Below are 14,670 nucleotides of genomic sequence, written 5' to 3'. Positions count from 1 at the left end.
GAGAGCGTTACGGAGATGCTGAACAAGCTCCAGTGGCGGACACTTCAAGAAAGGCGTTACGCAATACGGAGAGGTTTATTATCGAAATGACGAGAGAGCACATTCCGGGAAGAGATGGGCAACATATTACTACCGCCCACATATATCTCGCGTAATGATCACAACGAAAAGATCCGAGAAATTAGAGCAAATACGGAGACTTACAAGCAGTCGTTCTTCCCACGCACAATTCGTGAATGGAACAGGGAAGGGGGGATCAGATAGTGGTACAATAAGTACCCTCCGCCACACACCGTAAGGTGGCTCGCGGAGTATAGATGTAGATGTAGATGTAGATGTAGATAAGAGGGGGCGGAGATTATTGTGATGTCAGTAGGAAGCCAGATCTCTCAAGAAAACACAGTGACGTCAGACGTGAGTTAGGCATTCCATGTTACCTGAGTATCAAATCCGCAACGGACTCTTCAGCTGATCAAGTCGACCGTTGGTTATGAGATTGTGGATGGAAAAATAAAAAAACAACACAGCTTAATCAAGACCATGCAGACCTGATATGCTGATGTAAAGGAACCGTCGATCATTAGGGACGCCAACTGTAATAAAATGCGTGAAATAGCGGAAGTAATGACGCGTGAGGTCCAAAGTCCTAGCAACGAGTCTAAAATAATAGGCTACAATGGCTGAACAGTTCTTCAAAAGTCACGCATTTCTGCAGTCGACACTAAGCGACGTTCAAGGTGGTGTAAAGATTGTGGTCATTAGACAGTGGATGACTGGAAACTAGTGATTTCGAATGATGACTGGAGCTATAATCTGTGGCAATCGGACGAAAGGGTTCCGGACTGCCGAATGCCTGGAAAGCATTAGCTGCCATCACCTGAAATGGACTGGTCTGCTCAGAGCGCCAACCTGAATCCAGTGAAATACCTTTGGGATGAATCTGAACGTCGACTTCGCTCCAGACCCCAGCATGCTGCGTACTGTCTTCTCTAGTTTCGGCTCTTGAGGAAGGATAGACATAGGCAATCATACACCTCACTGGAAATGTCAGCAGTAGAGTTCAGGCCGCCATAAAAGCGAAGGGCAGAGACACCTCATTTTAATTTCCGATAGTAGATTTTTGATCAGATTGTGCATGTACTGCTACATTCCGTGCCCCTCTCCCTCCATTTAGATCAGTGTTAAGGGCCCTCGATATTTAAACCTGCACTGCACCTTTTGTAAAATCCATTCTACAACCATATTCACCGGATGGCGCACTCAACAGTGTGGCTTACTGGGGGCCTGGCGCCCTGCTGGCGCACTATACACTACTGGCCATTAAAATTGCTACACCATGAAGAAATGCAGATGATAAACGGGTATTCATTGGACAAATATATTATACTAGAACTGACATGTGATTACATTTTCACGCAATTTGGGTGCATAGATCCTGAGAAATCTGTACACAGAACAACCACCTCTGGCCGTAATAACGGCCTTGATACGCCTGGGCATTGAGTCAAACAGAGCTTGGATGGCGTGTACCGGTACAGCTGCCCATGCAACTTCAACACGATACCACACTTCATCAAGAGTAGTGACTGGCGTATTGTGACGAGCCAGTTGCTCGGCCATCATTGACCAGACGTTTTCAATTGGTGAGAGATCTGGAGAATGTGCTGGCCACGGCAGCAGTCGAACATTTTCTGTATCCAGAAAGGCCCATACAGGACCTGCAATATGCGGTCGTGCATTATCCTGCTGAAATATAGGGTTTCGGAGGGATCGAATGAAGGGTAGAGCCACGGGTCGTAACACATCTGAAATGTAACGGCCACTGTTCAAAGTGCCATCAGTGCGAACAAGAGGTGACCGACACGTGTAGCAAATGGCACCCCACACCATCACGCCGGGTGATACGCCAGTATGGCGATGACGAATACACGTTTCCAATGTGCTTTCACCGCGATGTCGCCAAACATGGCTGCGACCATCGTGATGCTGTAAACAGAACCTGGATTCATCCGAAAAAATCACGTTTTGCCATTCGTGCAACCAGGTTCGTCGTTGAGTACACCATCGCAGGCGCTCCAGTCTGTGATGCAGCGTCAAGGGTAACAGCAGCCATGGTCTCTGAGCTGGTAGTCCGTGCTGCTGCAAACGTCGTCGAACTGTTCGTGCGGATGGTTGTTGTCTTGCAAACGTCCCCATCTGTTGACTCAGGGATCGAGACTTGGCTGTACGATCCGTTACAGCCATGCGGATAAGATGCCTGTCATCTCGACTGCTAGTGATACGAGGCCGTTGGGATCCAACACGGCGTTCCGTATTACCCTCCTGAACCCACCGATTCCATATTCTGCTAACAGTCATTGGATCTCGACCAACGCGAGCAGTAATGTCGCGATACGACAAACCGCAATCGCGATAGGCTACAACCCGACCTTTATCAAAGTCGGAAACGTGATGGTACGCCTTTTCTCCTCCTTACACGAGGCATCAGAACAACGTTTCACCAGGCAAAACCGGTCAATTGCTGTTTGTGTATGAGAAATCGGTTGGAAACTTTCCTCATGTCAGCACATTGTAGGTGTCGTCACCGGCGCCAATCTTGTGTGAATACTCTGAAAAGGTAATCATTTGCATATCACAGCATCTTCTTCCTGTCGATTAAATTTCGCGTCTGTAGCACGTCATCTTCGTGGTGTAGCAGTTTTAATGGCCAGTAGTGTATAACGAATATGAGTAAGAACGCCGCGACTGGACTGGTTGGAGTGAGATATTACTGCCACGCTAGGCCGAGTCGCGAGCCGCGGAAGGGGGGGGGGGGGGAGGTATTCTGGGAAGGCTGCCTTGAGCCATTAGCGTGGGGAATGCGTTGGCAGCGGCGTGGCCCGCGTTCCTGGGTCGTGACTCGCGGCTCGAGGGGCGCAGAGCACGGCCGCGATCTGGCGGCCTGCCGGCACCCCGCTGCTCCCGCGGGGTCGACGCGTGGGCCGAAGGCCGCGGGTCATTCCGGGAGAGAGACTCAGCAGCTGCGACGCCCACTGGAAGCTCCCTCAAGGTCTAGGTCTCTAAAAGACCTGCGTGGAAGGTGCAAGGTATCCTCTGATCACTGCCTGCATCATCACCCATTAGACGCCCACTGCTACGAAAAGGCCACCTGAACGCTTTAACATACCTCATGATTCTGGAGGCGGCAATAACAAAGTACAGAGATCGAAAGCTAGTTTACAATTTTACCGAAACCAGGCTGCTCTTATAAATTTCTTAAGACAAAAACAGAGGTAGTAGTGAAGAAAAAATTGAGACAGGATTGGTTCAAAAAATGGCTCTGAGCACTATGTGACTTAACTACTGAGGTCATCAGTCGCATAGAACTTAGAACTAATTAAACCTAACCAACCTAAGGACATCACACACATCCATGCCCGAGGCAGGATTCGAACCTGCGACAGTAGCGGTCACGCGGTTCCAGACTGAAGAGACAGGACTATAGAGTAACGTCAGTGCCCAGTGAAGGACACCAAGAAGTAATCAGGAAAATGAATTAAAGTCCAGGCAGAACAGACTGAAACTTTGAGGATTCCCGGTGCAGATGTAATTCTCCCACGGCAGAGAGGCTCTGGCTTAGGGCCCGTAGAAACAATAGTGGACTAATTACTGCACGCACAGAGGAGTTCAAGCAGTCAATCTTCCTGCTCTCCATAGGTAAAATGCTCGGGATGACGACCCAATATGATGTTTAATGGGAAATACCGTTCACCATGCACATGCACCATAAGGAAATTGCAAAAATACACTTATTTAAAAAGGCAGCTAAAAAGTACTTGTTATGCAATACATTTTATTCGTTGAAGGATTACTTAGCTAAATCAGAGTAGAGGTTTGATAAAAATGTTATACAAATAAATAATAATAATTATGATTATAAAATATCCAACATTCCACGTAACACCTTCACTTTACTTTTTTCCTTCTTTTTTTTCTTTCTAGAAATACGTACCCCCAAGCTATGCATAGCACAATACTAACACCTCTTCCTCTTTCTGAGCTGAACATCTCACTGATTATGGAGGGATGTTGATTCAGTTTTTCAGGATACCAAATAGGAAGCTGCGGTACAGAAAATGCCCAGAGATCACCAGTGTGTGTGTGTGTGTGTGTGTGTGTGTGTGTGTGTGTGTGTGTGTGTTGGCTTCAAATGGCTCTGAGCACTATGCGACTTAACGTCTGAGCTCATCAGTCGCCTAGAACTTAGAACTAATTAAACCTAACTGACCTAAGGACATCACACACATCCATGCCCAAGGCAGGATTCGAACCTGCGACCGTAGCGGTCGCTCGGCTCCAGACTGTAGCGCCTAGAACCGCATGGCCACTCCGGCCGGCCTGTGTGTGTGTGTGTGTGTGTGTGTGTGTGTGTGTGTGTGTGTGTGTGTGTGTGTGTGTTTCTGTGTGTGTAGTGAGAGAAGTGTTATGAAATAATGTGTGTATGGTGTGTGTAATGACTGACAGTGAGATTTGAATGAACAATGTGGCATTACATTATTTAAAAAGTTATTTGTAAAAAAAGTATTCTATACCAGGAGTAAATCTAATGATTTTCTCTAACTAGAAGTCTGTAAATATAAGTGTATACGAATTAGCTTATTTTAAATTGATCTAAATTTGTAAATACTTTGACATGTCCTATATCCTTGTAAAAAGAGATCAACGGATGAATAATGCTTCCACTACTACTACTACTACTACTTCAATGTGACTTGCGAATTATTTTGAATGTAGACCTTGAAGTAAATTCGTCTTCAGTTGCAGTCTGTTCTCTATTGTGTTTATTAGTTTCCCTGTTTCTTCTAGTAATTTCCAGCATACGCTTCGTTACTTCTGGGGTTAAGAAACCCTTAATTTTTAAATAAGGTTGTGATTAACAACGCCGAGTGTCACTCTCGATAGCCTAAACTGGCCATATACACCGACTGAACACGTACAGTCTCAGATTTCAGAATTTACTCAGTTTTCATCGGATTTTTTTGTTTGCTTTTCGTGTTATTTTCTTTTCTATCCTTGCAGTAGACGTCGTTAAAAAAAACTTATCAACTTGTTATATAGCTCAGCGTTATTTTCCTTTCGATCTCTTGAAGAAACATTGCTTTAGTCTTGTTACAATTACTTTTCAGGCTCATTTTCAAACTTGCTCTATTGACAGACCGAAACTTTCAATTTTTAACGGAGCGTGCACTACCTTGAAACTTCCTGGCATGTTAGAACTTTTTGCCACACCAGAAACCTAACCTGAATTTTTGCTTTCCGTGGAAAATGCTGATACCGCCTCAGATATCCAGCATTGCCTCACCGCCTGTTGCCATACTTTCAGTTCTGTCAGTACGTTTGTCCTATCTTCCAAACATGACGAAGGTTATGCTTCATATGTTTCTGAAGGGAAGAATGTTGTGCCTGGACAATAATGGACCTAGGAGCCCGTTGTGTTTCCTGATTTTTCAGTCTAGTGACCTATATGAGAATCACATGAAGGGACGTACATTAGAAGCCGCCATAAGCAGTTTCCGGCATTTTCTATGGATTTTGTTGTTGTGAGACTGTGTTTCGTGCAGCGTTTGTAAATATTACGAGTGCTATATACACTCCTGGAAATGGAAAAAAGAACACATTGACACCGGTGTGTCAGACCCACCATACTTGCTCCGGACACTGCGAGAGGGCTGTACAAGCAATGATCACACGCACGGCACAGCGGACACACCAGGAACCGCGGTGTTGGCCGTCGAATGGCGCTAGCTGCGCAGCATTTGTGCACCGCCGCCGTCAGTGTCAGCCAGTTTGCCGTGGCATACGGAGCTCTATCGCAGTCTTTAACACTGGTAGCATGCCGCGACAGTGTGGATGTGAACCGTATGTGCAGTTGACAGACTTTGAGCGAGGGCGTATAGTGGGCATGCGGGAGGCCGGGTGGACGTACCGCCGAATTGCTCAACACGTGGGGCGTGAGGTCTCCACAGTACATCGATGTTGTCGCCAGTGGTCGGCGGAAGGTGCACGTGCCCGTCGACCTGGGACCGGACCGCAGCGACGCACGGATGCACGCCAAGACCGTAGGATCCTACGCAGTGCCGTAGGGGACCGCACCGCCACTTCCCAGCAAATTAGGGACACTGTTGCTCCTGGGGTATCGGCGAGGACCATTCGCAACCGTCTCCATGAAGCTGGGCTACGGTCCCGCACACCGTTAGGCCGTCTTCCGCTCACGCCCCAACATCGTGCAGCCCGCCTCCAGTGGTGTCGCGACAGGCGTGAATGGAGGGACGAATGGAGACGTGTCGTCTTCAGCGATGAGAGTCGCTTCTGCCTTGGTGCCAATGATGGTCGTATGCGTGTTTGGCGCCGTGCAGGTGAGCGCCACAATCAGGACTGCATACGACCGAGGCACACAGGGCCAACACCCGGCATCATGGTGTGGGGAGCGATCTCCTACACTGGCCGTACACCACTGGTGATCGTCGAGGGGACACTGAATAGTGCACGGTACATCCAAACCGTCATCGAACCCATCGTTCTACCATTCCTAGACCGGCAAGGGAACTTGCTGTTCCAACAGGACAATGCACGTCCGCATGTATTCCGTGCCACCCGACGTGCTCTAGAAGGAGTAAGTCAACTACCCTGGCCAGCAGGATCTCCGGATCTGTCCCCCATTGAGCATGTTTGGGACTGGATGAAGCGTCGTCTCACGCGATCTGCACGTCCACCACGAACGCTGGTCCAACTGAGGCGCCAGGTGGAAATGGCAAGGCAAGCCGTTCCACAGGACTACATCCAGCATCTCTACGATCGTCTCCATGGGAGAATAGCAGCCTGCATTGCTGCGAAAGGTGGATATACACTGTACTAGTGCCGACATTGTGCATGCTCTGTTGCCTGTGTCTATGTGCCTGTGGTTCTGTCAGTGTGATCATGTGATGTAACTGACCCCGGGAATGTGTCATTAAAGTTTCCTCTTCCTGGGACAATGAATTCACGGTGTTCTTATTTCAATTTCCAGGAGTGTATTTAAGTTCTGGGTTATATTTCGTAGTTATCTGCAGGATACTACTAACTGTTCTGTTGTGTTGGCTACTGTGGAAGTCAGCACCAACACAAACAAGAAAGGAGAGAAGTTGCGATGGCCAGTGCCAGGATTCCAAAATGATCTGTACATTCAACTTCCAAATTAACAGTACACTTTATTTCCAAAAATGAAAGAAACTTAACTTCCCGTTATGAAATGGTTTCCTGTGCTTCTTGTGCCTCCTAAATACCATCAAATTTACTCTCTATTACTACTCGCAGAACGCAGTGAAAGCCTCCTGTTATTCGGTACCGACGCTCTCTGAGTCTACGACTGAAGTGGGGCCGGCCAGCAATGGGCGACTGGTTAAATCAGCGTTGACAGGAGGCGCTGAACTCTGTCTTTCTGGCGGTGCGGCCCTTCCCGCTCTTTCCATTGGCACTCGGGTCAGCGCCTTGTTGGTTCCGTTTCGTGGCGCTGCGCTGGTGGATGTGCAGTCGATGCTTTAGGATTCCACATCTTCAACTAAAGAGCTTTACTTTGAGTAAAGTTCTCAACATTTTCAAAATCAGTTACACGACATCGAAGCAGTTAAAGATACTAGGCCACAAATAAGTTATTTACAATAAAATTCAGAAACCCTTATTGTACTTGTAATTTAGGAAACTTCACAAGCAGTAGCAAAGATGGTCAAACTTTAATCATTTACACAAGTTGAACCAGCTTGACCCAACTGTCTTGAACACTTGAAATTAACAAGCATAAAATAAAATAGGTTACACGGAATTCTTGCGCAATACTGAATCCAGGAATTATGTAAGACTTGCATCATAGCAGTTCGGAAGCCACGGAAGCTCACGGGCAAAACTATCAAGCGGTTAGATACAGTTTGATAACACAAACAAAACGTAGAAAGAGTACACTGTAAAATAGTCACAAGATGCTGACTCTAAATCAATCAGCCGCAAAGAGAGTAATTACCGAAGCAGAATAATGATTTCATTTTAATGCATCTGCACTAATCAGCATGTAAATAACCATCAGCCAATAAAGCAGTATTTAGACAATTTTAGTTCTGTAACAGAAACGTTAAAATGCCTTGCAATAAAACAAGTAAAACTAACTGATAGCTCGCCATACTTTGTAACATTTTTCTTTGTTTTTGGAAATTTGTGGTAAGTTCCTAAGGGACCAAACTGCTGAGGTCATCGGTCCGTAGACTTACATACTACTTAATCTAACTTAAACTAGCTTACGCTAAGGACAACACACACACTCATGCCCGATGCGGGGAGCCGCGCGAACCCTGGCAAGGTGCCCCCAGACCGCCCGGCTACCCCGCGCTGCCCTTTTCTTTTCTTAACTAGTACAACAGGGAGCCCAGCAATTAGAGTAACAGCTAGTGACCGTGCGCTACACTGTGTACATTAAGTGGTAATGCCTCATAATCATTTGCAAGAAAAATCATAATAATATGACCGACAGATTTTTACTTAAAAAAAAACAACAGAATCATTAAAATAGATTTAAAACAATTAGATCTAATAGATCTGACTCGGCTCAAGCATTAACTTTTAGTTATACAATTAACACGCCTATGCATCGAAAACATACGATGCTCACTTATATGTGTCAATCATCAAACGCCAACATACTCCAGATTGTAAATAGCGTCAAATTGCTGTACACAGAGGCACGCGCTGCGCCTTCCGGAACTTGCTTCGCTTCTCTAGACATCAATCGTATCACTTATGTCATCAAATGATGCCGGATACATGGGTTTGCGGCATCGCCAATCACATTGGTCTCTACGCTCCTTGTAGATATGTGATCTCACTACAGCACCACTAAACACGCACTGACAATCAGAATAGCCGTCTTAAGTCGCTAGGGCTTAGTTATCTTACTGATTGCCCGCCGATTCTGCTAGAGAGCCCTCTGCCGATGATACGGAATCATAATGTCTTCGCCGGCCGGAGTGGCCAAGCGGTTCTAGGCGCTACAGTCTGGAACCGCACGACCGCTACAGTCGCGGGTTCGAACCCTTCCTCGGGCATGGATGTGTGTGATGTCCTTAGGTTGGTTAGGTTTAAGTAGTTCTAAGTTCTAGGGGACTGATGACTTCAGAAGTTAAGTCCCATAGTGCTCAGAGCCATTTGAACCATAATATCTTCGTAGGGCCACCACCGCGGCACCTACACGGGCGCTGCAACGCACGTTGGCCGGCCATAACGGTCTGAGTTGATCATAATAGATCTATCGCATTGGAGACAGTACCACACTGGCTCAGACCTGTAGACTTTAAGTCACACTTTATCAGTCGCGTACATTCTTGTACCCGGAAACAGAATTCATCTACCATAGAACACATGATCCTTGCAAAATAAATGAGTTTCTTTAATGTCTTAACCATATTATCTGTCTTGAAAATGATTTTTTTTTGTAAGTTTCCAATAGGTTTCGTTTCAAAATGTTTTTAACATGTTACTGGTTTTTTATATTACTTCTCCTTAAACTGATTTCACTTACTGATTATTGGCGTCTGGTTGAGTAATAATGGAACACACACACACACACACACGCGCGCGCGTGCGTAAGATTTTGTCAACTGCAACATTTTAAAATGTGAATAGAGTAGTTTTCCTATATCTTGGAACGGTTTTTCACATTCTGGAGAATATTACTTTTCCGGAGTGCTTCTTGTAGTTTCACAAAAAGACTTCAGCACATATAAAGTGAAAGTTGTGTTTTATCAGTGGAATAAGAAAATATATTGCACTTCTATTACACCATAGCCTAGAGACTTTATTTCAGAATGAATCACTGTACACTGGAAAGTGTTCTGTTTTCAATGTTTTCTGATAGTTTTTAATAACTGTATGTCCGACGGAGTCTCGAACGGGGACTCTCGCAATCTCGGGTGATGATGGTCGGATCTATATGCTGCTCATGGGATCAGTTATTGTGGAACGCTTCTCTGAGTTTCGCCTCAATTTATAACCGCGATTGTGTCTCTCCTCCGGATTCGTATTTAAATTTTGCTATAATTCGCTCGTTATGTGCCCCAGCTCCGGTTGCGTTTTCTGGTAATTTATTTTATCTCCTGTTGCTACTCAGTAACCGTTAATTATCCGTCTTACTTACTGTATTTCATTTGCGTTGCTAACGATCAAACTAATATCCCCGTGAAAGGTTGGCAAACAGTTCTGGCGACATAAAAATCTGTAAATCGGGCAAAAATGTGAGTAGTGATGCAAGTAGTCGACACTAAAGAGTGAACGAAGTAGCAGACAATGGGAAATTCTTGAGCCAGGGAACTTCTAATGGCACAGAAACTGTGGAATAGTCGGTTGTTTTAAATTTGGAAGTGCCATTTGATAAGAGTCAGTTGATAATGTGGATAAATTGTCCAGTGAACCAAATATTTCCCATGGTAATGACTAAAAATTTACGGCTTATCTTACCGTAAACTACGTCACTGTTGAAAAATGTCATTCACATGAGTGGATATGTACACAGCTTGGAGAAAAATATGGATAAACCGCGACAAATGTGTGCTTCAACATAAACGCAGTTGTTAGCCAAACCTGTAGATTGCGCTGCTGTATTTGACCATAAATGACATCTGTGCAATGTCCTCAAAACGTTGCAGGGGTCAGCCATGGTCAGATCAAAGTCCTGTGGAGTTCTGCGTACTCTGAGTAGTTTTGAGTACATTATTTCGATGCTAAGTGAATTCGTACGTAGCAAATTGCTGGTACTTGTATGATAGCTAGCTAGCTTTGTGTTCTGCCTTACGGCAGGTCTTGTCATGGAGGAAGCCTCGTCAGAGAAGTCCACCGTATGAGCGTCTAGGGAAGTGATTCCAGTGATGGTTTCCCGTTGCCTTCCACTGATGATGATGAAATGATAGTGGGGACAACACAACACCCAGTCCCTGAGCGGAGAAAATCTCCGACCCAGCCGGGAATCGAACCCGCACCCTTGACGTGACAGACCGCCATGCTCACCACTCAGCTACCGGGGCTGACGCTTGTATCGTGGGTGCTTCCAAAACCAAGGGAGCGGATGTGTTTGGTTTTTCAAAGGATCTCCGTATCGAAGATTTATACCACATACAGAGAAAGCGCAATAACATCATCCGCTATGTCACAGCGCTGAGGAGTGCTTTGAGTGATTGTTCTGGCCATGTTTCAGTCCAAAGAGAGGACTGAGACGTAAAATAAGAGGAAGGCAGGTGCGAAAAGGCGCTACAGAACTGAATGTCGCGCTTGTGGACACTGTCACCATCAAAATAAGACGAAGGGATCTCCATAATCATAGAACTGCTGGGTGAGCTGGAGTCCCAAAACAACTCACTGTGATACAAATTCTCGTAACTCGAAACGTGGTGCCGCAGCCTTAGAACATGGGCTGTGGGACAATGGAGGATAGTCATTTCGTCGGATGAGTCTTCTTTCGTACTAATTCCAACTTCTGGCCATGTTTCAGTCCAAAGAGAGAAACGTTGTGGGAGTTCGGTTATGACTTGATCAGCCATATCGTGGTATGCCATGGGCCCCGTAGTTAATCTGCAAAGTCACGTAAGTATCAAGTGACCCTTTTGAATGATCAGGTTCATCTCATGGTTCAACGTTTGTTCCCCAGTCGCGATGCCGTGAACCAAGACAACTGGGTCCTTGCTCACAGAGCTCGTATCATCTATGACTGGTTTTGTTAGCACAAGAATGCCAGCCGTGGTGGCCGAGCGGTTCTAGGCGCTACAGTCTGGAACTGCGCGACCGCTACGGTCGCAGGTTTGAATCCTGCCTCGGGCATGGATGTGTGTGTCGTCCTTAGGTTAGTTAGGTTTAAGTAGTTCTAAGTTCTAGGGGACTGATGACCTCAAATGTTAAGTCCCATAGTGCTCAGAGCCGTTAGCACAAGAATGGACTATCGCATTCACCATGGTCACCCCAGTCACCAGATCTCAATATTATTAACCCTTTGTGGTCTACTTTAGACAGAAGGATGCGTAATCGCTATCCACTTCCGTCACCGTTATCTGAGCGTGTCACTATTTTGTAGGGAGAATGCTTCAAGATCCCCTTGAAAACCGTGTATAACCTTTATTTACCCACTCATAGACGACTGGAAGCTGTTTTGAACACCAACGGATTCCTACGCCATATTAGTCATGGTAATGTGTTGTATTTTTGATGTTTAGCCGCCACGGTAGCCAAGAGCGCTAATGCACTGCTTCCTGGACTCGGGTAGGATCACCAGCCCGAGATCGAATCTGCACGGCGGATTAACGACGAGGGCCGGTATGCCGGCCAGCCTGGATGTGGTTTTGAGGCGGTTTTCCACATCCTGCTAGGTGAATACCGGGGTGGTCACCATGTTCGGCCTCAGTTGCACGACTGGCAGACATTTGAAAAGTTTCACACTATTCCATGGCTAATACTTGATGCAGACAGCTGTGGTACACTAATTCGGTCCCGGGTAGTTTGGGGTGACGATAGGAAGGACATCAGGCCACCTTTTGACACTAAAATTGGTAAATCCGTAGTAACAAGGCCGACCCTGCGCTGAAACGGGACAATGGTCCAAAGAAAATGATGATTTTTGGTGTTTAGAAATTCTGGTCCAGCTTCGGTATATCATCTCTGTATTCAGGTACTAAACTTACCACACTGCGCCCTGCGAGTGCACTCATGTGATATGTACCCAATACTTCCATCAGCAGAGTGCATAGATTCTATAATTGTCGTTTAATAAAGTTTTAGGTCGACTTCGGTATTCGATTTTTGGGTATTAGAAGCCCTCGCTGAAACACTCAGGTGGAACGAAATACGTTATACCGAATTACGCACTAAAATATTGGTGAATTTGGTGGCTGTTATGTTCCATACAGAAAGCGTAGAACTCAACGGGTAGGCCATCGGTTCCTGTTGGTTTAATTTGGGGGCTATATTAGTCATTTGGGTAAATCTTGTTATTTGTGTATAATTTGACCACTGTTAGCAACGTAACTGTTGTGCTTGAAGTACCCAACGGTCACTTGAATATACAAACGAGTATGAAATTTAATCTATATGAACGTGACAGAACGGATTTGTGTACCACCTGAAATATAGATTGTAGCGCGTATAGTATGCAGCATCTCAAACAAACATCTCCACAGCTCTTTAAAACATGTTCCCAAATAATAATGTTGTTATGATGTACATACTTTGTACTTTGTGATAATGTTCTTTGCGCCTAATAGTTTCCAGACACCATCTTTGTGTACAAAGTGTGACAGTTTACGTGTGATATATGACGACAGTGAAAGGAAACAGTGACCACTGGAGGTGCTCTATTTTACTTGTTTCATTTGCACTGTTAGATATACGTTTAGCTTTTACTAAAAAAAAAGAGCCCCAAAACCACTATCTGAATTAGTGTTTTGTTTCACCAGTAGATGGTACCACAAGTTCCCCCGAAATCGTACCACAACACACACACATATGACATATTAACAAATATAAATCCACCCGCTGATGGAGGTTAAACCTTCGAAACGAGCCGTGAGATAAAAGTAAAAAGTGACCGGTAAGAGTAAACGACGTCAAATACAGTCACGGTAAAGTGCAACCTAAAATTTTCGCATCTAAAGTTAAAAAATACTAACTTTATTTTTCAGTTTACTTTTACGAGGATCTTGTGATATACTAAAATTATTTTTCACTCTAATTTTATGAGAAGTTTCTGATATTTTAACATCTCTAGTGCCTGTTTATCTGAGTTCCTTATTAAGCACTTCATTCGATGCTGAATCATTGTAGGCTGATTTTAGGCTAAAAAAGACGTACTACCATGTATTTCAGTCCCTCAACCTTAAATATTTTGCTATCATCAAGCCAGTTTACCCTTTCCTTTCCTACTGAGACGCAGGCCATGCCTTGTGAAGTCCCAACCACCAACAGTATGAACAGGAACCAAACTCATCCATATTATCCCTCCTGCCAGACCTGTTAAATTTTGGCCAATCATACTGCCTAAAAGCAGGAACCAAGCCAACATTTGTATGTTTCATTGCAGATACTATTTTTAGCAAGTCAAACTCAATACTGTAGCCTTGATCCCTTTCAATACTGTTTCCAGCTCAATCCAGTATCATAACATAATCCTACTTTCTGAAACCTTTTCACGATGATTGGCTAAGATATGTACTGGGCTTGAAAAAACTTGTGACCTGCTACCTGTCACCTAATTTTGTTCTGCAAGATCTTGCCCACACCTCTTCCATGGCTACTACCTAACAAGAAAACTTACTTTCTAGTTTCTGTTTTTTCTTTTTTTTCAAATGGTTTCTTGGTAACTACACCTAATCTATTTGAGGCTCTTCCTTAGTTAACTGAAGTAGCAAGGCAAATCCATTGCTTGTGCCAATGATGAAACTGTCTATGATCCCTCTTGCTTGCTATCACTTCTCACCTGTCTTCAACCTTCTGCCCCTTTACCTCGTCAGTTCCTCCCTAACACTATCCAATTCAGCCTTAAGGGCTCTAATCTTCCTTTCCTTTTCAGCTATGCTCCTATACCTTGAACTTAATTTGCAATACCATGGAAGAGGCCTATTTACCTCCCCAATT

General features: G+C 45.0%; 1 protein-coding gene across 1 annotated transcript in view; it reads left to right on the top strand.

The window, feature by feature from the left end:
• Positions 1-3,055, top strand: part of LOC126481858 (orexin receptor type 2-like) — a 197,751-nt gene extending 194,696 nt beyond the window's left edge. The window contains exon 9 of the mRNA XM_050105816.1: positions 2,871-3,055. Within this exon, the coding sequence (XP_049961773.1) occupies positions 2,871-3,055 (185 nt within the window). The remainder of the gene's footprint in view (positions 1-2,870) is intronic.
• Positions 3,056-14,670: the final 11,615 nt, after the last annotated feature.

This window comes from Schistocerca serialis, chromosome 5 (assembly GCF_023864345.2).
Source record: "Schistocerca serialis cubense isolate TAMUIC-IGC-003099 chromosome 5, iqSchSeri2.2, whole genome shotgun sequence".
In the NCBI taxonomy this organism is placed as follows: Eukaryota; Metazoa; Arthropoda; class Insecta; order Orthoptera; family Acrididae; genus Schistocerca; species Schistocerca serialis.
This window is presented reverse-complemented; position numbering and strand designations above follow the sequence as displayed.